We start from the raw sequence: 23,997 nt of genomic DNA, 5'->3' as shown, positions 1-23,997 counted from the left end.
GGAGCAGACTTTTGCGCTACAAACTAGTCGCTCTCGATGGGCTCAGCCTCCAGCTTTTCAGCACGCGCGTTTCGAGCTGCTTCTTTCCGTCTGCTTACAAACAGCTTTGCGGTACGTGCTATGTCAGCATAGTCCTCCTGATAACTCAGATATTCATCCTTGTACTGACCATCCTCGTCTTTGAGTGAGCAGTCTAATTGGAAATATTGTAAGAGCTGAGCACGAAAGCCGATATTTGGATTGACGATTGCCCGCTTGCTCCGAATGAATTTGATGGCTTGTGCGGTGGGATCTTGGTCCCATATCGGCACTTCAGGGCTAGTGATATCTACCGTCCTGACGAGGTCGAGGTGGTACTTCAGAAGGTATGCTGCGACAATGGTTGCAGATCGCGACACGCCTTTATGGCAATGCACCAAGACAGCACCTGGTCGTGGTATTGGCGAAGTGACAACTGAGTTTTCATTCATGTATCCGTTGGTAGGTGAGCTGAAAGCGCGACGATGTGGTCTTTGCAGTATCGTTTCTCTCAAGCTAGGTTGGGCTTGTAGCGTAGGAATAGATTTGTGGCTCTGAAGCCTAGGAATATCATCGTGAATATTCATGCTTTGCATCTGGGTGATGATGGATGACATGGCTTCAACGTGGATGTTCTTGTGGAGGGACTTTGTGGCGAGCATATACTTCTGAACGCCTCCGTGTATGAATTGACCAGTTCTGTCAAGGTCTGAAAGTAATTCCTCATCAACGGTATCCAACTTGTTGAGTCGCAATCGTTCAATCTTTGTGCCTGAGCCTTTTGGGGAGGGTAGTGGCAGTGGATAAGGCCTGTCAGAGAGAATTGTAACAATTCGTGAAATCGCTGGATACTGGTGGTCGTCGTCCAGCTCACCTCTCAGGTAAGCTGCTGCTGTTTTTGCGTTGCCTAGATACAAGCCTGGAATAATTTCACTGGGAATATCAGCTTTTCTTCTCAAAAAGGATTCTTCATAGGATTTCTCACCGCGTCTGATGGTCGAGAATTTTGGAATTCTGGAGGTCAGAGGTATTTCGATCGTTGCACCACTGTCGGTGTCATTGTTTGAGCTTGCACAAGCTTTGGGCACATCTATGGTCAGTCTAGGTCTCTTCCTTTGCGTAGACAAGTCTATGTCGTCCTGTGACATTGTGAAAGTCATTGCTGGTGACGATTTAGATGTGGAAGAGTAAGGTAGAGCCTGTTTTGTATAATGATCCGTATAGTGAATGCGGATCCAAGAGACTTCTTGTGTCGAGTCAGGGGTTTGTTGTTTTGAAAGTGACTCTTTGTCACTTAGTCCTCATTGCATCTGCCCTTGGTCTGAATGACAATGACAATGACTCTGGCATTGTCCTCAGTATCAAATTCCCGCTAGACGATAGGGGGCGCATGTTCAGGGTGTGCCAGCACGACATCGCCGCCAACGCATTGTGAACGGTGGTCAACTTGCTATTATCTAGGAGGCTGAGCAACACAATCTATTAGTGGCGCCACATCTGTTACAACCGTAGTAGTGGTTCGACCATTTAGAAATGCATGAAGTTTCCAAGGCATAGATGTGAATCCTGCATGGTACGACCATGGACGTAATTGTACGTTGGTCTCACGAAATGAATCTATGAAGTTACGGGGGGATTTTGTTGTAAATGTTGATGCCCCAGGCATGAATAGAATTCAATCAGCGCCCTAACTTTCACCTGGTCGGAAGTCCTTACACTACAGCCACGAAAACTGAGGTGACTCGAAGTAGGTGATATTCTCAGCTCCTGTTAGAGAGAATAGTTAACTCGTATCAGATTATCAGTAGGTCTACGGTGACCCTGGTCCCCTTTTATTCTACTTTTGCCCCTCAAACATCACTTCTTCGAGCATCGTCTTCTCACCGCTTTTTTCTACCATCTCTCTGAAACTTCCCTCTTTGACGTCCTTGGACTGGTACAGCTCTTTCGGCGTACCGTATTCGACTACCTGCCCTTGACCTAGGACTAGTACACGCTCGAAATCGACGATTGTGCTCAATCTGTGTGCTATGACAATCAACGTACATCTTCCTCCAAACTCTTCTCTAATGCTTTGCTGTATTAGTCGATCCGTTTCCATATCCACAGAAGATGTTGCTTCGTCGAGGACAAGAATTCGTGGCCGTGAGACAATAGCTCGTGCCAGGCACAGAAGTTGCCGCTGACCTTGGGAAAGGTTGAGGCCAGATTCTGATATACGTGTGCTTAACGATAAGGCAGTGTTCTTGTTTACTGGTGTCGAAGTGCCGGTAAGACTACCTTCTTGAGCGATGCCTCGGTGAATCGGTGTGGCAGTGCCTGATGCTTGCGTCGAAGACGCTGGGTCGAGGAGATGTACTCGAGCCAGAGCATCCCTGAGCTCGATGTCGCTGTGCTGATCGAATGGATCCAGATTACTTCGCACCGTGCCTGAAAACAGGACTGGGTCTTGTGGTATGATAGCGAGTCGACTTCTGAGGTCGTATAGCTTGATCTTCGAGATATCAATGCCATCTATCCGGATAGACCCCGATTGTGCCTCGAGGAATCTGAAAAGTGCTAATGTCAAGCTCGACTTACCAGCTCCAGTTCGGCCGACAACGCCAACACGCTCATTTGCCTCGATATTGAAGTTCAGGTTTCTCAGCACTGGAGGTAGATCTGCAGAGTAGCTGACAACAAGATCCTCAACTTGGATTTCTCCTTTAGTTGGCCACGCGGCAGGAGCATCGTCGCCTCCTTGATCCTCGGTCTCAATATTCGAGAACTCAATGACGCGCTCAACAGCATTGAAGTTTAGCTCAACGTTTGCGTATTGTCTCAGTGCCCAGATAACACTTTCAGACAGGTCCAGCGAGAAGGATAGCACGAAGCCTGCCAATGAAGCATCAATCCCTATGAGCGAGACGATCAGCGCAGCCGTGGCAAAGGTGAAGAGTGCGCCGACCATATTTGCTCGGAAGCTCATCCACCGGGAAAAGAGATAAACGTGGAAGATGCAGCTGCAGTGAGTATTAATCCTAGCATACATTCGCTCGAGATAGGCCTCAGTGCGGCCAAATGCTCGGATAGTGCCAACACCAGTGAGGACTGACCCAAACTGCTCGAAGATCGGCGATTTGGCATTGCTCTCAAGACGCTTAACTTCACGTGCTCCACGCAGGAAACGCTTCGCAAACCAACCTGAGACCATGACTAGCAGGAGCGCAAAGAGGAGCATAATTGGCGAGACAAAGGCTCCTGCGATAATCACCGAGAGCACGGATATACCACAATGCAGCATGAACCCAAGATCGCTGGCCATACGTGAGTCGATCATATTGAAGTCTGCAGTGAATCTGTTCGAGAGTCGACCGACAGGCGTGGTGTCTAAGAAGCGAAGAGGTGCTCGGAGGATCGTGTTTGTCAAATTCTGGAACATGACATGGGATCCGCTTATCGATGCGAGGAATACAGTAAAATATCGTATCGTGCCTATGATCCACGCACTGAAGGATATGGCAACGTAGACTCCAATGTAGAAGAGGAGGTCGTTGGATTGCTTGTCAGCTCGCAGAGTCGATAATTTGTGGTGCGTTGTTTGGCGCCAGCTCGGTATTTGGAGTGACATCAGTAAGTCACGGTGCTTGTGTTCCTCTGTTTCGTACTGTCGTGTCCAATGCGAGACCCAGTAGGAGCGACCAAGAGAGAACCCGATCCAGGAGAGAAAGACGACGGCTAAACACAACCAGTAGAAATATCCTCGACATGCTTTTACATATGTCTTGTAGACTTGGAAACTGATTGCTCCAGTCTCACGAGCCTCTTCTTCTGTGAATTTCTTTGGCGAGTCCTTCGACTTGTGGTTCTCCTCATACCCATTAGTTGCACTTGCTCTGGACCTCTGTAGTGCTAATGTCGCCTGATCGCCTTGAAGACGAGATGAGGCTCGGCGAGATCTTCGGGATTGGTTAGTAGCAATTTTCGTGAGGTCGTTGCCACCATCATCGATCAGCAATGCATCTTCCTGGTTTGCACTCTCTTCCTCTTTCTTCTGCTCTTCGACATCATATGCTAGGATATCGCTCAAGTGTCCATTAGCACGGAGATTGTCAACAGTGTCAGCGCGGAGAGCACGTCCTTCTCCTAAAAGTACAATATATTTGGTCATTGGCAGGCATAGCGCCACGTGGTGTGTGACCAAGATCCTCGTGCGACCCTGACACAACTCACCAGTAAGAGCGTTCTCATATAACTGGCGTCCTACGTGAGCATCGACGGCACTAAAGATGTCATCCAGAACAAGTATACCAGCGCGACTGTAAAGTGCACGCGCGAAGCTCGCTCTCCATTTCTGCCCACCACTGAGATTGATGCCGTTGGCACCAATATCAGTAAGATCGCCATCTTGCAGCATCTCGAGATCTTTTTCTAGAGCGCTCGCCGAAAGGACCTTCCTGTATCGACCCTCATCATGAGGCAAACCAAACAAGATATTGTCGCGAAGCGAGGCGTTCTCAATCCATGGTATTTGACTCACGTAAGCTATTGTTGCCGGAATTATCCAGTTTGATCTGTTTGCTTTATGATCGAAACGTTCCTGCTCTGCTATGGGTCGCGGCACCGTAAGTTTGCCTGAAAGCAGGTCTGCCTCGCCTATAATAGCCGATAGCAGCAGCGACTTGCCAGAGCCAGTACGACCAGAGATAACATTCAACTCACCCATGTGAAAACTGAGGTTGAGATCGTGGAGGCTGAAGGTACGATCCTCTGCTTCTTGCTCGTCAGAAGGCCAGGATATAGTTGCATCCTGGAATGAGATTGAATCGCCTGCTGTGGTGCTTACCTTCAATTCGGCCGAGTCCATGAAACTTTGTATTCTCCTCGCGGAAACAATGGCATCAATCATCTCCGTCACTAGCTCAGGCACCACGGCTAATGTCATCTCGATTGCCTCGAAGATGGACAAAGTGGTGAACGCAACTGAGGCTGAAATTGTGCCATTGATCCATGCATAAGAAGCCAGAGATATCGCACTCATGCAGGCTGGTCCGAAGATCCATATCGAGATCAACCCAGTATCATAGCAGAAAGACTTCCATTGTTCTCTCAACTCTTTCCGACGTGTTTTGAGGATACGCTCGTACCAGTCTTTTTCAAGAGCACTGAATTTGATTTGCCGAATTCCTTGAAGCGCTTCCGTAACAACAGCCATTTTTTGGTCACGGTATTTCATAAGCTCATCCTGGGCGTCACTGTATTTCTTGCTGATCAGATAGTTGATCGGACTAATTACCACGGGTGCTGCGAAGCCACAGAGCATAGGTATCCAACCGATAAGCTTGACCAGGAAGATGATAGCGAACACTAGTTTGACAGCCGAGCCGACAAAGAGATAGTTGTAGGTACAAAAATCGGATACTCGTTTGGAATCAACACCGATAAGGTTGATGGTGCTTTGTTTGGTTTTTGTGACTTCTTCGTCATCGTCGTTCTCTTCCTCTTCCGTGGTAACCTTAGTCTGGTCGTTCTGGAGGGCTGAATCTTTAGTTACATTGACTTCCCCTCGAATTTCAGCATCCTGATCGACCTTAGCGGCACTCTTGACGTCCTTTTTTCGAATAGCTTTGCCGAATATGACCGCCGAAAGTTGCTCGTAGACTGGAATACCTAGTTTCAAGAAGCATACGTAGAAGAGTAGTGATTCGAGCCAGGCTCCAAGAGCGACCGCAAGACCCATACCGAACGCAGCAATCCAAAGCTGGAACTGGTTAGAAGCACCACTATCTCGAGCTTCGAGAAGCCTCAAAACCGTGTAGAGCACAATCTGTGGCAGGAAGTTCGTAATAGCAGTTAAGATCTGAAGACTCCATTGAGCAGCAAATAACTTCTTGTGAGACCAGAAAATCTGCTTCCATAGCTTGTCTTTTTTACCCACCGCATCGAACTCCTGTCTGAGTGTCTCGGCTCGCATTGAGTAGTTAATAACAGGCAGATCATCGTGCGTAAGAGTGCGATTTTTCGCAGCATAGTTCAGTACAGGAGCGGGCCACGAAAAGGTGAATCTGTTAATTAGAGAAACTGTGTACTCACGGTCAACAGGTTTACCATCTTTGGTAAGCTCGGGACGTCGAGGGATCGAGACGCTCGTGAAGAAGATGACCATTGCCAAAATGAATTGCGTAGCTGAGAGAATTGCATGAGTCTTCTGAGGGTCAGGATAAACGTTTTTGAAGTACAACAGGACATCCTCAACAGCGATTGATACCGCCAGCAGAAGGGCAGAGAGTGAGTTCCAAGCGCCAAGTCTGCATTTATCAATAGAAGTAGTCGTAACGTATATGCCACAAGATTGCACGAACAAGACGGTCTATCATCTGGTAAGCGTTTGACATAATTGTTAGAAAGGACCTCTTACCCAGGTGCCGAACTGAAACCATTGCTGAAGAGCAAAATCTGCCCTCTCACTATTTGTAGAGATCAGGAGAACTGGAGCAAGAGCCACTGCCAGTCCTGTAAAGCTAGCCGCCACTAACAATACTCGTTGAGGTACATCAGTAAAGGCAGACTGAGACTGCTCAGTGGCTTGACCATCTTGATCCTCGTATTTCCCAGGGAGGGTCTGATACTTGTATCGATGTGTTAGGTGCTGTTGAAAAGCATTTACCGCATGAGGTATGGACGCGATTGCCACCAACACGAGACAGGCTATTGAAACAACGAAAGACGTGGTTGTGGCTTCGTACATGATGTTCAACGGAACGAGGGTTGCGATATGATAGTTCATCGCCCAATATGCATCGCCTTTCTCAAGCATTCCAGCTGCTACAGCGTGAAGAGCGGCCAGCGCGTGAAGATTTTGTGCTGTACAAGAAGAAAATGGTCGCAACGTAGTTCGAAAACAAAAATTAGTTCTACGGCAATAGTGGCGAACCTTTGCTGCGACGAGTATTATTCATAGTGACAACCGTCATACTGTTTCCCGGCATAGGAGATAACACTTTTCAAGCAAGAAGGATTGCATTTGTTCGTTCATTTAGTAGTTGAATGACGCGAAGTCGAATACAGCACACTCCACAGCATCAACGATGTGATGCCGGCAGAATTACAGACGCTCCACTGCCGACTGGGATCTTCTGTTATTCGCTGGCTGTCGTATACGGATACAGACTACGAGTGGCGCTTTCACTTCTGGCGTGCGCCTGACTCACGAGTAAGCACACTGAGTCATACAGTTGCAACGGCATGCAGAACATTGTGCAGGTGTGGAAGGAATATCTGACCAATTTTACGTGAGACAAAAACGTGCACATGGAGGAACGGCCTGGACGACTAGCGTGAGTGCTTGGGTGTCTGGAATGTGGTCGATGGCATGTGCTAGGCCGCTATAAAGCTATGTATGGGCACCCTCGAAGTAACGAGTAATATGTCCATTGGCGTACTCCCGGACGATTTTCAGCAAAACAACTCAACCATGACACGCTTGCTAATCCCCCTTACGCCCGCTTCCAGGATATCCCAATAAGTCAATCGATCAGATGCTTGATACTATTGTGATCTGAACGGCTCATACGCTGTGTGTTTTTGAGCTGACGGGGCGCCACTCCCCATGTTTGTCAGTGGGACTGCCTGTCCTCCTTGAGGTCCGAGATATGGACTACCAACCCTTTCATATGTATATGGTGTCTTTTCAGCTCTGGTTCTTCGGGCATCCTTCGATCCTGGGTTGTATGGCGATCTAAACATATGTTAATTACTATGCAAGCACAACATGCAGGAAGACCTCTTACCTTCCAGAGCAACAGCACACGGATAACAGCCAGAAGAGCCCAGCACCAACAGCAAATGCGGTCGCAACCCAGGTGACAATATAGCCCTTGTTGCCAACATCAGCGCGTATGCCGTAATCCTCTTCAAGTGTCTCGTTCAGCACTCCTTTCATTGTGAAGAACAAAGCCGTCGCGACAACAGAAGCCACGAGTGTGAAGATACTCGAAGCAGCCGCGAAGATAGTAGTAGCAAAACTACCCCATCTGGAGAAGATGGCAGAAATGCCCACCAGGACAGTTGCGGCAGTCGATGCCACAGCAACGATGTACATTATAGACATGGCCTTGCTAACCTTCTCATACGTGTTCAAGCCGGTCCTCAAGGACGAGGGCAGGAGATCCTCAATCTCAGTTCCTGTAGTGTTTGAGTCGAGTCCCCATATCGAGATGGCGTCGAACCAAAAGATCGTTTGTGGAGAGGAGCAGTTCGCGTACAGGTCATCACCGTTCCAGCCGCAGTATCCACGCAAATATAAGGTATAGTAATCGTACATGTTCAGCTGCTGTTTCGCTGCTTCGAGGGCCCCGCCGAGTACGGAAAGATTTGCGCCAGTCGTGCCACCTGCGAGGTTTGCAGAGGCTGTCGTTGTGAAATTGGAGAGATCAAGCTGAAGGCAATTAGCATACTGATATAGCTGTAAACCGAAAGAGAAGCCACTTTTGCGAAGTACAGGCTGTCCAACGTCGAACTCCTGTCTATTGAGCCTGCAAGAAAGACCAATATTAAGCATAGCAGTGCGCCAATCGTGAGCAGAAAAGGCGTGGTGATGCACACCACACGTCCGGCGTTGACCATCTCGTTGTGTTGGTGGTACGAACAACGATGAAAATGACAAGATCTCGACCAACTTCCGTGCCTGTAGCCGAGTAACAGCAATTCTGACCCAAAGAGAAAGACCTGAGGGCAAGTGAACAACACAACGAAATAATGAGGTAGAGAAGGCAAGTCAGCACTAATATGATGGTCTCGAAGCGGAGGCTGGACTGCGCCAACTCTGACAGGTGAGATCGTTGCGCAGCTGGCTATTTTAGGGTTAGGGCATTGAAATGGTGGGGAAAGCTGTGTCTGCTCTCAGGGTCCCTGGCCAGCTGCCAAGGTGGAGGATGCTTGTCGTCCGTTTCGAGATCAATGTGATCGAGTATACTAACCCAGGCTGGTAAGGCAGGAAAGCCTAGCAGTACTCGAGTACTTCCCACATACAAACTGCACGAAAATGCAAGCACGAGGGTTTTGAGACTGGAGAAACCTGTGCGCAGCATCTGCGCTTGCGGCTGTGGCTTAGAAAGGCTCAACGCATGCCTGTTGCCGCTTCTTGTCCACTTCATCCAAGATCGTGGCCAGCAATTGTCCGGGCAATCGGCGAAGCGTCATCGCATTGTGGTCGTACGCATCACTTGTTGAGTGTTGTCTTCGAGGACGAATCGTGTGGCAAAGCAGAAGACCATCCATTTCATCTGTGCGTAAAGGTCTTAATCATTGTGCGTCTTTTCGGATTGGCCCCAGAACATCGACGCTGGAGCTCCAGCTCGGGAGCTAATTGAAAGCTCGGCAGTTCGGGACAGGTGCTAAAAATAGGAATTGCCTGGTTGCCTCGTGTCCCAGGATGAAAAGATTTCTTGGTCCTCCATAGTTTCGACAAATGAACAAGGCTCTTTCAGACCACTAACTGAACAACCTCCAAGAGTGTGTAAAACTCACATTACAACCACAGAGTGCAGTATACGAAAATCGAACATTGAATTTGTCCGGCAAACATACTTTGTGGTTTCGATGCTGTTTTATTCACCGACCCGAACACTCACCTCTGTACGATTTATCATCGTCCTCGTGGCTGGGGATTAAAGTGGTCTTCTGTATGTGAGTGGATATGGACAGGTTAGCAGGTAATTTGAGTGGTTGTCAAAGACTCAATGTAGAGAGGAGAAAAGTTGTGCGTTTAGTCACTTCGGCTCCGAAAAAGATCTCAATTAAAATGTGACAATCTACCAGGTAAAGTACAAGACGGTCCTCTGTTGATAACGTACTAGTAGTGCTCGTTCAAACTGCAACACAATCATGAAGTCCCTCTATTACATTAAATGCAGGTAGAGGCAAGGCTCGCTGTTGCTATCTCATCAGGAACAATGAATCAAGGCACAGTACAACCCTTTCTCTACATATCTCAGAAGACCCCAGACGTGGTTGGCATGGTCTCCAGAGTGATGATCTATTGTTTCTGTTTGTATCTTCTTAGTGACAGTTTCCTGCTCACTATCTTCATGTCACCAGCACCTTCCACGTACGCGAACAGCGAGACGCTCGACCTGACCGCAGTCTTCTCTGAGGACATGGCAATGAATTCTTTCTCAATATCCAGGTGCCAGACAACGGATCTGCTGCATCTTCGTCTTGCGTTCTCCTACGAAAATGGATTTGGTCCCTCAAATTCCTCACATAGAGCTTTTGAATGGTATCGAGGGTGTGAAAGATCCGGAAAGAAAGATCAAATACATGTGTCTGGCGCTGCAGCGCATGGTGAAATCAGAGAACTGCTCATGTCTGTACTGCACAGGAATATCGTCAAATCCTTTACTTGTCTTCGAAGAAGCATATCGTCAACTCGTGAAGCGAGCGCTAATACCATCATGTGTTGTACACGAGCCTGACGGGACTATCAATGTCCCATCGGCGAAGACCGATGTGCAAGTGCACACTGCTGCAAATATTCCACCCACTCCATGCTGTCAAGCACCGTCCGTTGCAGCGTCGCCTGAGCGACCTCGCAAGTACATGACGGAACCAGACCCTCTGAGTCGTTCTCATTTCCCAAGAGCGAAGCTGGATCTTAGTTCTGAAGGTCAATTGGCGATACTGGCCGATGAGCGTATGATCCGTTCTCGGCCAGTCACTGTGTCAGAGGCGGAAGTCAAGAGACTTACAACAATTAAGGAGGAGAAGGACCTTCTTGAGATCGGCAGAACGAGCGGACGAGGCGGCAAAGGTTCTAGAGGTCCATACAAGAAGAAGAAGAATCAACTTGGTGTACCAGCCAGTCGAACTCTAGCTGGAGCTTTGAAGCGCGAGCAAGCTTGCGACGATCACGACTCAAAGAGATATTGCAACAACGACATTCGTGGGCAGATAGAAAGACTTAACCCTCCATCGTTCACCAGCGGCACTGACACACCATCGGATCCTCCACCGAGGTACGATTGTAACGGACCCATTGTCAATAACGTTGCTATTCACAGGCCAAACGCTGTCCCTGCTATCAACAGACAGCCATCAACTTTTCCACGTCAGTCATCCTACACCATCCCATCCGCGCCGACAACTCCACCGCGACAGCCCGTCTCACAATACACATTCCATTCGCCTCCAAGACAGAATGGAATAGGACACCTCATCCCACCTAATTCACCGCAGAACTTGTACTCTCCCTCGCAAGTGCAGGCTATCCTGAACAATCTGGGGCGTACACAAACGCTAACACTGCCTAATCTCAACCAATCGCCCCCACGACACAATGGCTTCGCATACCCTCCAACTCCGCCACGAGCCACAGCACAACCTGTGCAAAGAGTCTCCCCACAGACCTTCGCGCAACAGCTCAGGCAAATCGCTAACAACGGAGGCACCCCATCTTCAATGTCGAGCCGTCCCTCACCAACCAGCCATCCAGCACAATGGCAGGCTCAACCACGCGGGACATCAACCTCGCCCATGAGTACATCCAGCGGCATGACAGGACACTCCCCCGCTACCCCATCTCCTCGACGATTCACGAATGGCACTACGACTGGCGTTCTCCCAAATAACATGAACAATATGCAGCAACATGGACCTGTTCTGACTCCCAGAGGACAGCTCCCGGTGCCGCCATTAAGCATTGTACGTGACAACGTTTGGATCGATAGGTTTGGGAGAAGCTGGACGAGAAACTTGGAGGGCCGATTTGTGCCTTATAGAGGTCTGTGATGAAATAATGACATTGTTTGTCGCAAGAAGATTGTTGGGCCAAGGGACATAGACGTGGATAGGATACGAGTAGAGGCCACTGTGGATAGAGATAGGCAGCCTGTAGGAGCAGGCGAGAAAAGTTATTGTTGTCATCAGTCGATTTATGTTCTTGATCACGTGCTGCGACTTGTGCCGTTGATGTACTGTAATCGACATCGCGGTTCTTAAGCATGCCAGATGACCACACGTCCGTCCACTCCACTAGTGCTAAACTGCTGCACTCCAGCTTGACTGCCAGAGAAGACTCTGATAGTGTTGATCGTGTTCTGATGAGTAGTACTCAACTGAGTATCGTCTTTAGCCTTTCCTCTGAGATCCATCTGCCTGAACATGTTCCTCGCACTTTCCTCCGTAGCAGCGCCTTGACCAGTCCTCTTGCTCTCCACACTGCCGACGAGCTCCCAACCTTGCTCACTGCCTCGGAAACGGAAGGGTTCGCAATCGTAACCAGCTGCAATTATCTCTGCGTCGCCGTTCCAGATGAGACTGGTGAATGGCAGTGTCTGGGTACTGATGCTGATCATAGCTCTTGGTGGCTGTTCCGGACCACTAGGGTAGACGACCGTGATGCTGCTGTCGTGACCTGCAAAAGCAAGCGCATCACCAGATGGCGCAAAGGATACTGCGTGGATCCACCCAGCGCTGTCGTTCAAGTATTCTCCACAAACTGTGTTGAAGGGTAATCTCTCACCCCAGACGCTGGCCTCAGGTCGCTCATCTATACCTTTGATAAATCCCGAGAAGACACGGGCATGGCTGTCCGTAGACCCAGCAGCTAGCAACACAGAGTTCGGGTGCCATGCGAGAGTCGTGATAGTGCTTCTGATCGGCTTCTTGAGATGCTTAGACACCCACCAATCATTCTCTTCCTCAAAGTAACAGACTGCAATAACACGCGCGCCAGAACCAACTGCGAACTTTCGCTCGGATGGCGACCATCGGACAAAGGTAGCAGCTCGGTTGATACGGAGGAGGACGAGGGTAGGTTTCCAGCCACCATCTGTAGATGAAGGCTCCCAAACGTAGGCATTGCGATCTGCCAGAGTCCGTCAGTGATATGAGCAAGAAGAAGCATGGCGTCACAGACCTTGGGAGCAGGTCACGATCATGCCACTATTTGGCGCAATATCGACACCAGTGACTGTCTTGTCGTGACCTTTGAGCTCATCTTTCAGAACGAACCTGTTGCCGGACTTGCCGTACAGTTCAATTGTGTTGTCTTTGGCTACTGCCAATGTCTGCCTATCGGCGGAGAAGGAGTGATCCGCAATCGGGTGGTGGAACAAGTGGTGGACTTCTGGAGCTGCCATGGTGAAAAAATCGCAATAGGAGACTCTCTACTATTGCTGTGGGAGGTACTACTGAATACGAAGTTGTATGAATTGTCAGTACGCAAGTGGGATATTCTGTAAGATGGAGATGTACAGGCTGGAAACTGGCCGCTAGAAAGCCTGACCCCATGCTACCGCCACAGCCAAAGCTCAAATACTGGCGGCCCGATGACGATCGACTGCGAGTCAAGTTGAGGATCGTAACTTTTTTCAGATACAAGTCTACCAGTTACACGAAGTCGATTTTATTAGCAGCATTCAGAAGGGAGAAGCAGCAATACACAACGGATGAGTAATCGCGGGAGGAAGAAATACCCATAGTGAGCATTTTTGGCTCGAAGAAGAACTCGAGTTGTTGGAGCGCAACACCAAAAGCCATGGCAGCTCGATCAAGTACGTTACCGCAAAAGCCTGGCTCTGGTGCACCAACAACCAACACTGGAGCACCTAACCAGACTCTATACATCAGAAATCTCAATCAGAAGATCAACCGAGATGACCTAAAGCGAGCTCTCTACATGCTCTTCTCGACATACGGACCTGTCCTCGATATCGTCAGCTGTCGCGTAAGCGCAAAGGGCCAGCAGATGAGAGGCCAGGCACACGTTTGCTTTCGCGATATTCAGACAAGTACTCAGGCAATGCGCTCGCTGCAAGGGTTCGAGATTTTTGGAAAAGAGATGAACATTCAGTATGCCAGAGGTACATCCGATATCATACCAAAATTGAGAGGCACTTTCGAACCACCTACCGCTCCTGCGCCTGCCACGGAAGCCACAGAAGTGCAGAAGTCCATCTTCAACGCACCACCTTCCAGTATCCCCGCAAAGCCTACGACGAATGGTGTCTTGTCCACTGCTGGAAGTGGCCCGCAAGGTACGAAAAGACCGCACGAGGACGTTGAAGAAGAAGAGGATCAGGACGACGTGGCAATGGAAGAAGATGACGATGATGATGCTCCTATGGAGGAGGACGACGACGATTGAGAGACCCGAAAGCGAGTTGTTTTTATCAGGGATGCCATGCCCAAAACCACCAATACTTACTTCGAGGGTTGTGGCCTTGTCGAAGCGCAACCCACAAATTGACATGTGCATGCACTTAGACGACATCCTGAGGGCCACATCCACATGTCGTGTGTGCAGCGCTCATCACATCAATTGGTGCAGCAAGTCCTACAACTGAACAGATGACGCCGAACCATAGCATCAAATACTCGAGCGGTGTCACGTCACGCTCTGAACAAACAGCCTGTAGAGCTTCTTGAGTTCTGCATGGATGAATGAATAAGGCAGGCAGATCGCTCACCGGGTGATGCTGTACTCGTGAGCTCACTTTTGCGCTAGGTCTGCGACAAACTTACGGCAACACTGATACCACCAAGAACGCCAATACTTCGAAGCCCGTCACGACTTTCAGGTAGCACTATACTGTCGTACGCCCAACCTGAAAGACCTGATGAAAGGATCGGAGCAGACGGACTGAACCACAAGACAGGAACCTGGTATGATGGGGAGAGTACGATGGAAAATTGAAGCTCAAAAGGAGCTGCAGATGTGGATGGCTGTCGAAGAAGTGACTCCTATCAAATAGGTTGTCAGCCATTGAATTCACACCTCTACCTATAGTCGTACCATATCGTCTTCCTCAGTAAGATCGCAACTCTCGGACTCCTTGTCTGCGCAAGGTGTACTCGGCAGCATTGAGCCTCGTTTCTGCCGGATCTGTAGCTCAACGCCTGTCCACTTGGCATCCAACCAATTACTGTTCTCTAGCCTAGACGTGCAGAGCACGTCCAGTTGTTGGCAAGCTTCTGCAAACTCGTTGTGACTGATGGCTGGGTAGTGTAGAACCATGATTGTCGCATTGTGCACAAGCGCATTGCAATTTGAATACTTGTTGCATAATTCGTGAGGCTGGTACTGTATATAGAGAATAGATTGATGGCCTGGCAGGCCAGATACGTGCCAAGACTAGGGCGGAGCCTGCTCTGACGCGCTGGCAAAGGCAGTCGCGGCAGGCAAGCAGCGAGTTGCGACTGCTTCAGTACTGCTCGATGATTCTTCAGCATTAAGATAGAGCATCCCATACAACCCGACACTACGACACTGCCTGTTTGTTCTATCATAACAGACCATCCGTTGTTGTTCCCGAACTCTAGAGAATAGAAGAAGAAGTACAATCTCACCATGAACCATTATCCGCAAGCTTGGGGCAGAGTAGGTTATTTCTCTCTAAGCCCGATCAAAAGCTGATGAGATATGTAGCCTCGAAATGATGTTTACGGTCCATACGATCACTCCTACACACATTCTGCGATGCCGAAAACGCATACACAATCTCCAGCGGTGACAGGAACATCGGTGTTGGGTGTAAAGTTCAAGGATGGAGTCGTTATAGCAGCAGACAACCTGGCTTCCTACGGATCTCTTGCTCGCTTCACAGATGTCAAGAGAATCCGCACGTTCGCACCCAATACAGTAATAGGCTTTGGTGGTGATGTTTCAGATATGCAATACCTCGACAGATTATTACAGACGCTTGAGATCAACGAGAACTACCTCTCCTCATCCGAGCACTCTCTGAACGCAAGAAATCTACACACATATTTGTCAAAGGTCATGTACAAGAGACGGAGCGACTTCAACCCTTTGTGGAACATGATGCTGATAGCTGGTTTTGATGAGGATGAGAAGCCTTTCCTAGCCAGCGCCGACCTGCTAGGCACTACCTTCTCAAGTCCCACACTAGCCACTGGGTTCGGTGCTCATCTTGCGCAGCCGCTGTTGAGGAGACTCATGCCACATGACGAGGAAAGTGTAAAGGATGTGACCAAAGAGCAGGCCGTCGATGCCGTCAGAGCATGCATGAAGGTTTTGTTCTACAGAGACGCAAGGAGTATGGACAAATACAGTATAGCTGTCATTACCAAGGACGGTGTTGACCTCAAAGAGGATGAGAAGCTGGAGAACCAAAGTTGGGCCTTTGCTGACCAGATTCGAGGCTATGGCACACAAGTAAATTGAGTGTGGTTATGAATGTCATGGTTCAGAAGATGCTTCAGAAGGCACGACTCGATATAGTGTAAACTGTTTTGGCATACTCAGAGCATTAACCAAAGCACAATCATGGGTTATCGGTTGACTCTCAGGTCATTTTGTGGTTACTTGCAAGCCGCGATGCTTAACGCCTGATTTGCAGGTCGGTCCTCATCTAGTATCTGACGTGATTATTTCGAGAGGTCTCGACTGAACCTCAATGCAGTCATTAAGACGAGTGCTGAACATCAGGCACGCTCTAGGTGGCAAACTCTGAAATGGAAGGCACGAGAGAAGACCAACCGGATTTGGTAGGTGGAACATGGAAAATGCTCAGTGACGCGGGCAAAGGCAGCTTTCCATAAAATAAATCGCGTTTATGCTCGTTCCTTCAAGTTGCCATTCAATCCTTAGAATCATAGTCTCAAGGCAATACCTCTGCCGCACCCACCTACTTTTCCATTGTCTTTCACTTTTCACTTTGTTCAAGGGAGATATTTTTTTGAAGCTCCCATTTCATTACTTTAACATTGTCTCCGACAACCACTGACACGAACAATTTCCACAGTGTACAGCGATTCAACCATGGCAGATGTCGCAACAACTCCTGTTACGCAACCACAAGACGCACAAGCCCAACGAGGTACCAACTCAACTCGAAGAGGCGGACGAGGTCGAGGTCGGGGTGGCAGAGCAGCAACAACGGCTTCGCATGCGGATACAACGACGCCACAACCACCGCAGACAGATGAACCTTCACAACTACCACACATACCACATCGCGGCACTGGAAGGAGATTCCGTGGTCAACTGACTAATAACGACTCGGGGTCACTTAGACCACAAGCAACAGACTTCATACCTGCCTCGATAGTACCACCGAGCAAGAATGCAAAACCCACGTCAAAGGCCTCTCAGAAACCCCCGCCTCCAAGTCAACAGAACGATGCCAAGTTCACCGCTTCTCTTACACGACGAGCCTCTCGATCAACAGCACCAGACTTGGCCACCCGGATTCAGGAAGACATAGCTCACAATATTTACGAATGTGCCATCTGCTCCAACGAAGTTGGTAGGAAGTCAAAAGTGTGGTCCTGTAATACGTGCTGGACTGTCTTCCATATCGGTTGTATTAAAAAATGGTCGAAAAATGAAGGTTCTGCGGTGCATAGGCCGAATACACAAGATACAGAAGAGAATATTGGCAAGCAGTGGAGGTGCCCTGGATGCAATCTGCCTAAGGACGTCTTACCTTCCTCCTATACATGCTGGTGTGAGAAAGAGCTAGATCCAAAGGTCATATCAGGTCTACCTCCACACTCGTGTGGTCAGACTTGTGGAAGAAACAGAAACTTCCCAAAAGCATGTCCTCATCCCTGTGATCAGCTCTGCCACGCTGGTCCTTGTCCACCATGTACTGCCATTGGATCTGTACAAAGCTGTTTCTGCGGCAAGCAATCCTCAACACGACGTTGCTTAGAGACTGACTATGAGGCTGGATGGAGCTGTGGAGAAATCTGTGGCGATATCATGCCCTGTGGGGAGCATACCTGTCAGCAGCCATGTCACGAGGGAGTATGCGGTGCTTGCACGGTAGATATACCTGCTAGATGTTACTGTGGTAAGGTTGAGAAAGTTATGCCTTGTAACCAGAAGTCTGAGGAGAAGGAAAGCTTCAGCTGGATTGGAGTTTTCGACTGCGGCCAGACTTGCCAACGGGAGTTCGACTGCGGAGTACACACTTGTGAGCAACCTTGTCATCCTCAAGAGACAGATAGGCCACATTGCCCCAGGTCAACAGATGTTGTGTCAGAATGCCCGTGTGGAAAGACACCATTATCTGCACTATCGAACTCAACTCGCACAAAATGTTCAGACCCAATACCAAGCTGTGACAAACCTTGCGGTAAGAAACTGCCATGTGGTCATGCCTGCTCAATGACATGCCACGCTGGTCAATGCGATCCGTGTTTCCGCAAAGTACCTATCAAATGTAGATGTGGTCGCGAGACATTCGAAAAACCTTGCTACAGTGGAGCAGTCGAGGCACCTTGGTGCAGGAAAGCATGCAATATCCGACTCAGTTGTGGTCGGCACCAATGCGAGGAGCGATGTTGTCCAGGGGAACGCCTCGGTCATCAACGTCTAGCTGCAAGGACTGCCAAAAAGCATGTTCTGACAGCCTTTGTCAACACGAACGTGGTCTTGCCCCGGGAAGAGTTCGAAGCTGAACATATTTGCACTCGTACCTGTGGAAGGCCGCTCAAGTGCGGCAACCACACCTGCCCAGACTTGTGCCACAAGGGACCGTGTAAGTCATGCAAAGAAGCCATTTTCGAGGACATCGCTTGCGATTGTGGTGGAACCGTGTTGCAAGCACCTCTGCCTTGTGGTACACGTCCACCTACTTGCAATCTGCCTTGTCGACGACAGAAGACGTGCGGTCATCCTCAGGTTGCTCACAATTGTCACACGGACGAAGAGGATTGTCCCAAATGTCCATTTTTGACAGTCAAACCATGTCTGTGTGGCAAGAAGACTCTTAAGAACCAGCCGTGTTGGCGTGCCGACGTCCTCTGTGGCTTGGTTTGTGGTGAGACTCTCAAATGTGGTAGTCACACATGTAGAAAGACTTGCCACAGACCTGGCGAGTGCGAGGATGCTAATCAGCATTGTCAGCAGGACTGCGGCAAGCCGAAGAAGAACTGTGGTCACCCTTGTGAACAACCCTGCCACGCACCATCATCCTGCAAGGAAGACAGACCCTGCCCTTTCAAGGTGATCATTACCTGTGACTGCCAGCGAAGGAAGGAAGAAGTTCGGTGCAATGCTCGGGCTGGCGTGTCTGATTCGGCCAGCAGACAGAACTCTTTGAAATGTGACGATGAGTGTGCTAGACTAGAGCGCAATCGCAAGCTTGCAGCCGCGCTTAGCATACCTGATGATCACGAAAACGATCACGTTCCATACTCAACAACAACCCTGAAGTTATACCTCGAGAACCCTACATGGTGTCACGAGTACGAGGAAATTCTGAGGCTATTCGCTGCTGACCCTAACGAGAAGCGTTATCGGTTCAAGCCTATGAGAGCACGACAAAGACAGTTCATCCATAGCCTGGCTGAAGATTTCGGATTTGATGGAGAAAGTGTAGATCCGGAACCACATCGCCACATACACCTATTCAAAACACCGAAGTTCGTGGCTGCGCCCATGAAGACTCTTGCGCAGGCAGCTAGGATCCGCCGTGCACAACTGAATGTCCAAACGCCTGTCGACGGTGCATCTACACCAGAAAGGAGAGCTGACGAGGTCAAGCCTCCAGAGTACAATGGGTTACTTCTGAAGCAGCCACGCTTTGGGCTTACTGAAGATGAGCTGCGACCCTGCATCCGATCCGCTGCACCTATGAACGACTTTGAGGTACTATTTTTGTCGGCCATAGATGGCATTGCATTGATACTAAGGAATGAGTGGGAAGGTCAAGAGCAGGTTCAAACTCTACTCGAGACTCTGCAACCGATAGTCTCGGCTGCAGTTGCTCGAGAAGGATTTTCATCATCAGCTGTTTTGTGCGAGTTTGACTTGAGTGTGAGCAATACCGAGCCTCAGATCGTTCACGAGGCAGGACAAGGTGCTAGTGCAGGTCGAACCACAGCGGGCGGTTGGTCACAAGTGGCGGCAAAGCGTTCTGTACCCATGGCCGTGCCTACAGTGGCACCGGTCGGCCAGCGATCTTCCTTCACAGTACTAGGCAGCAAGTTGGCGGAAGCGAAGAAGAAGAGGAAGGAAGATCAATTACTGGAAAAGCGGAGAAAAGAACTGCAGAGTGAGCCGGTTGTCGATGACTGGAGTGCTGAAGTCGAGCGCGAAGAAGAGATACGAAGTCGCAATCAGAGTGACCACGAAGAAGGTGCCAACAGTACCGTCTTGACATAGGGTACTGAAGATGCTTCTGAGAACAGAGCATACTATAGCTAACGAATATCTGTGCCTTCGACTCAAAACCTTGTTTCTGCCTTTTCATACATGTCATGTCATTACGTCTCTCCGCAGTAGTTGCTTACCTCGGTTCAACCCTGACCGTGCTTCTACGAGTACGAAGCTCTCGCCAGCAAGCTGCAGGACTGTAATAACATAAGATTATCCGAACTTGCTATCTGTACTGCAAGGCCAGCTACTCTCCTCTTCGTTTGAACACTACCATTGCTTGGAGATAGCTCCTAGCAGTGGGCTTACCAAATCCCAAGATGGCTCCACCAAAAATCACCTTTTATGTCGATATCATCAGTCCATTTGGATACATAGCTTATTGGATGCTTCGAGTGAGTCGCAACTCGACGCCTGTTCTTCACTCTCGCTATAATGCACACTAGATTTTTAGGTGCTTACCTTTATGCTAATTAATGACACCTAATTAGAACTCACCAGTCTTCGCCAACGTCGAAAAGACATACATCCCAGTCCTCCTGGGAGGTCTACACAAACAATGCGGCAACGTCGCCCCCATCCTAATCAAGAACAAAGACAAGTGGATTAATAAAGAACGTGACCGCTGGGCTCAGCTTTACAGTATCCCCATCCGACAGGGGACACCGCCTGGCTTTCCTACGTCGACAGTATCATCAGGACGCGCATTGACATCTCTCAGCCTGGAAGTCGACCAGGAACAGCTCGCGAAAGCCGCAGATGTCTTCTGGGCTGCGATGTGGTGTCCTCAGGCTGAGGTGCTCAAGGGGATCAAGGAGGGCAGGAACGAGCACGGTGAATTCGATACTAAGGATCCGAAGACGCTGGAGACGCTCTTGAGTGCTGTGTTGGATGGCGAGATTGCGAAGAAGGTTATGGGGAGCATTGGGGAGAAGCAGGTTAAGGATTTGTTAGTTGCGAATACGAATGGGGCTTTTGAGAAGGGAGCTTTTGGGCTGCCGTGGTTTGAGTGTACGAATAAGGAAGGAGAGACGGAGGGGTTCTGGGGATTTGACCATTTAGGTCATGTTGTCAGGTTTTTGGAATTGGAGGAAGAGGGAGATAAAGGCAGGAGCGGGCAGGTGATGAGGGCGATGCTGTAGATTTTGCCAGAGGCTGCTTACACGCGAAACGTGGTTTGCACCCTTGCTTCTATATCGGATTGGAGGCAATCTGAAAGCAAGGGTGATACCCATGAATACAGCTCCAACGTGGTTCCAAAGATGAACTGCCAGTGGTTTGAAGTGCTGTCAGTCGCGAGTCTGAAGAGATAGGTACCTGACCCTGATTATTTCAAACAAAACTAGCGGTACAGCAGGAAATTTTGCGTTGAAGTGACACAAGGCAGGAGCAAGAAAGTCGGAACATGGACAGCTAGCCGTTCATGCCGTTGTATCCGAACTCTCATCCCAGCTTCTGTAGTAGTTCTTCTTTTTAAACGCATGCATATGCCTTGTGCCTCACAAGATGCGACCGTTGAACCAGAAAACTACCATGCATGTCTACTGCACCCTAGACCTTCACTCCAGGTTCATGGTGGACAAGCACACAATTGGCAGAAAGCTAATGAGACAAGGGCGACAGAAACGGCGAGTCATCGGCGGTAGATTGCACAACACTTTTTCGTCTAATCACTCAGAGTAATTTATGGTTTTCGTGACGAACATCAGGTCAGGCGCGCGAGAGTAAAAGAGAATAGATCGTGATAGAGGACTGAGAACGTTTTCTGATTCGGTACATACTCACTAGTGGTTCCATACTAGATCGCGCTCATAACGCGTGAAGACGCGTCAAGCTCTTGCTCGAGCTCTTCGCCGTGCCAGGTCGAGAATGTCGTGCTCAGAAAAACTCGCTGTAACCTACATCCTTCTCTGCACCAATCCCGTTTGTATTGACAACGAGTAATACCACAGTTTTGAGGTCTACAGACGACAAAATGGTGGCAGTAATGTTTCTGTACTTCGAGGTAAAAGTTACAAACTGATGAGCACAAGACGACCAAACGAACAGCTCTGCTAGACAATTGACGATGCTCTACAGTTCTCCTTTCAGAATGTTCACAAACGGGTGACCTCATAAGCCAAATCGACTCATGCTGAGCTTTGCGCACGGACAAAGTGATCGAAAGGCAAGCTGTTCATCGGAAACTTATCGAAATCGAACTGGACCCGTTTCGGAGGATATTCTGGGCGCCTATCCTGAGGGAGTTTAGCTCATGCAGCTCGAAGTTCCTGTCTGGTTGCGTTTAGAAATGGTAGGCTCCTCCTTGACCCGCTCCCATGCTTCTGATCTGCAAGCTCTTCTTCATCCTTCTTGCGCAATCTGCTTCAACCTTCCCTGCTTCTTGTATCATTCCTGTCGCATGCCTCTTTCGACGTGCTACGGCTTTAATCAGATACTCTACTATTGCACATCTATTCCTCAAATTACGACTGCTTCACGACCTTCGATTTGCGTGCCTTCCTCCATACGCCGAGCCTAGCCAGCGCGTCGTATATATTGCACCGCACGATCAAACCTCTCTCACACCAACGAACAGATTCGAATCCCGACAATACCAAGAAAGTCCCGGGTCATGTTGTTGCCTTCCGCTCTGTCATGCGACAAGGGACTATTTCAGCCAGTCCCACAAAGATCCACGCGCCCAAAACTGCTATCCTTCGACAAATATGATCCACTACAAAGATCGCAATCGCCAGTACTTGGACTCATCGCAAGCTGTAGAGCACTCCAGGGCATGTTAGGGGAGCGTTTCGCTCCAACACCACCACCAATTCATGACTCGAAATTACGCGACAGACCTCTGGCAAGCCCATTCGGTCAACCAATATCATCACCCATTTGTCCACCTGCACCTCGTGGTATCAACAAGCGGCGAAGGGATGACGTTGAGGAGGATGATGCAACGGCGTCCGTGAAAAGCAGAGCAACACGAGCGTATGTGAATATATTCTCAACACCTAAGCGGCGGCGCATAGTACCACTAGACCTACCTCCTGGTCTTCAAGCTTCAGACTTCGAGGCTTTGACAGACACAACTTCATCATCATTGAATTCATCAGGCTACCGACGTCCTCACCAGGATATAGACATGCCAGCGCCAGAAACAAGCGATGCTTCATCAGAAGAACAGAGCTGTTACACTTCCTGGACCGACAATGATGACAAGCTCTTGGTGGAGGCAGTCCTGTCGAAGCTCAATCTATCGTCACGAGAGTGGAATGATTGTGCTGTTCGATTCGGTAAGGACAAGGATAGCATAGGCAGACGCTGGCGTCTGCTCGTTGGCGAGGGCAAAGTTGGCTTGAGGCGTGGTTCTGGCAGGATGGCACGACCTGAACTTGATATCAAGAGCTGGTAATGAAGTGTCTATTTCATGAGCACTTTTAGATTTTTGCATATTTTACGATAACCACGATGACGATACCGACGACTAAATAGATAATAATGATGATGTATGACTGCCTCGAACATTTGTAATGTCAATTTCTTCATAACTCAGACACACCACGTGTGCGCGCTCGAACTTTGTGCTCTTGTAGAGCTTCGGACAATCCTATCTTTTGAGTTCAGCGAATGAGAATGGGTGTACATGCTGGCAGCGAACCTGAGTTGGGCGACCCGCGGCGGATGTGGCTGCCCGCGCTGCTATGTCGATCGCCTCCAATGGCCTAGACGCCAACCCCTGTCTGGGAGTGGCTCGCTCTTCTTGTCCACGACAACAAAACGTTTCACGTACATCGTCTCGCCTTCCTTGACGTGATAGGCAGAAATTCATTCCAGCAGGTATACTGGAAGATGCATGTGAGACGTTACATCGATGGGCAAGAACT

General features: G+C 49.2%; 9 protein-coding genes across 9 annotated transcripts; 5 read left to right on the top strand and 4 right to left on the bottom strand.

Annotated features, from left to right (window-relative positions):
• Positions 1-23: 23 nt before the first annotated feature.
• On the bottom strand, positions 24-1,166 carry LTR64_005559 (uncharacterized protein; the record flags this gene model as incomplete). Its single annotated transcript, XM_064899897.1, has 1 exon — positions 24-1,166. One exon carries the CDS (start codon positions 1,164-1,166, stop codon positions 24-26), a length of 1,143 nt encoding a protein of 380 aa, XP_064753209.1.
• Positions 1,167-1,855: 689 nt separating this feature from the next.
• Positions 1,856-6,814, bottom strand: LTR64_005558 (uncharacterized protein; the record flags this gene model as incomplete). The annotated part of the gene is made up of 2 exons (XM_064899896.1): positions 1,856-6,367; positions 6,416-6,814. 2 exons carry the CDS (start codon positions 6,812-6,814, stop codon positions 1,856-1,858), a joined length of 4,911 nt encoding a protein of 1,636 aa, XP_064753208.1.
• Positions 6,815-7,545: 731 nt separating this feature from the next.
• Positions 7,546-8,557, bottom strand: LTR64_005557 (uncharacterized protein; the record flags this gene model as incomplete). The annotated part of the gene is made up of 2 exons (XM_064899895.1): positions 7,546-7,735; positions 7,788-8,557. 2 exons carry the CDS (start codon positions 8,555-8,557, stop codon positions 7,546-7,548), a joined length of 960 nt encoding a protein of 319 aa, XP_064753207.1.
• A 1,676-nt stretch (positions 8,558-10,233) lies between these two features.
• Positions 10,234-11,784, top strand: LTR64_005556 (uncharacterized protein; the record flags this gene model as incomplete). The annotated part of the gene is made up of 1 exon (XM_064899894.1): positions 10,234-11,784. One exon carries the CDS (start codon positions 10,234-10,236, stop codon positions 11,782-11,784), a length of 1,551 nt encoding a protein of 516 aa, XP_064753206.1.
• Positions 11,785-11,990: 206 nt separating this feature from the next.
• arc1 (ARP2/3 actin-organizing complex subunit Sop2) lies at positions 11,991-13,136 on the bottom strand (the record flags this gene model as incomplete). Its single annotated transcript, XM_064899893.1, has 2 exons — positions 11,991-12,862; positions 12,914-13,136. The coding sequence occupies 2 exons, from the start codon at positions 13,134-13,136 to the stop codon at positions 11,991-11,993; spliced, it is 1,095 nt and encodes a 364-aa protein (XP_064753205.1).
• Positions 13,137-13,534: 398 nt separating this feature from the next.
• On the top strand, positions 13,535-14,143 carry LTR64_005554 (uncharacterized protein; the record flags this gene model as incomplete). Its single annotated transcript, XM_064899892.1, has 1 exon — positions 13,535-14,143. One exon carries the CDS (start codon positions 13,535-13,537, stop codon positions 14,141-14,143), a length of 609 nt encoding a protein of 202 aa, XP_064753204.1.
• A 1,203-nt stretch (positions 14,144-15,346) lies between these two features.
• Positions 15,347-16,183, top strand: PRE4 (Proteasome subunit beta type-7; the record flags this gene model as incomplete). The annotated part of the gene is made up of 2 exons (XM_064899891.1): positions 15,347-15,376; positions 15,425-16,183. 2 exons carry the CDS (start codon positions 15,347-15,349, stop codon positions 16,181-16,183), a joined length of 789 nt encoding a protein of 262 aa, XP_064753203.1.
• Positions 16,184-19,079: 2,896 nt separating this feature from the next.
• Positions 19,080-20,134, top strand: FAP1 (FKBP12-associated protein; the record flags this gene model as incomplete). Its single annotated transcript, XM_064899890.1, is given in 2 exon segments — positions 19,080-19,083; positions 19,098-20,134. 2 exon segments carry the CDS (start codon positions 19,080-19,082, stop codon positions 20,132-20,134), a joined length of 1,041 nt encoding a protein of 346 aa, XP_064753202.1.
• A 311-nt stretch (positions 20,135-20,445) lies between these two features.
• Positions 20,446-21,267, top strand: LTR64_005551 (uncharacterized protein; the record flags this gene model as incomplete). Its single annotated transcript, XM_064899889.1, has 2 exons — positions 20,446-20,520; positions 20,617-21,267. 2 exons carry the CDS (start codon positions 20,446-20,448, stop codon positions 21,265-21,267), a joined length of 726 nt encoding a protein of 241 aa, XP_064753201.1.
• Between the last annotated feature and the right edge of the window lie 2,730 nt (positions 21,268-23,997).

Source organism: Lithohypha guttulata (assembly GCF_036872675.1).
Source record: "Lithohypha guttulata strain CCFEE 5908 chromosome Unknown scaffold_4, whole genome shotgun sequence".
In the NCBI taxonomy this organism is placed as follows: domain Eukaryota; kingdom Fungi; phylum Ascomycota; class Eurotiomycetes; order Chaetothyriales; family Trichomeriaceae; genus Lithohypha; species Lithohypha guttulata.
Note: the sequence above shows the minus strand (reverse complement) of the source record. Positions and strands in the feature narration are given on the sequence as shown.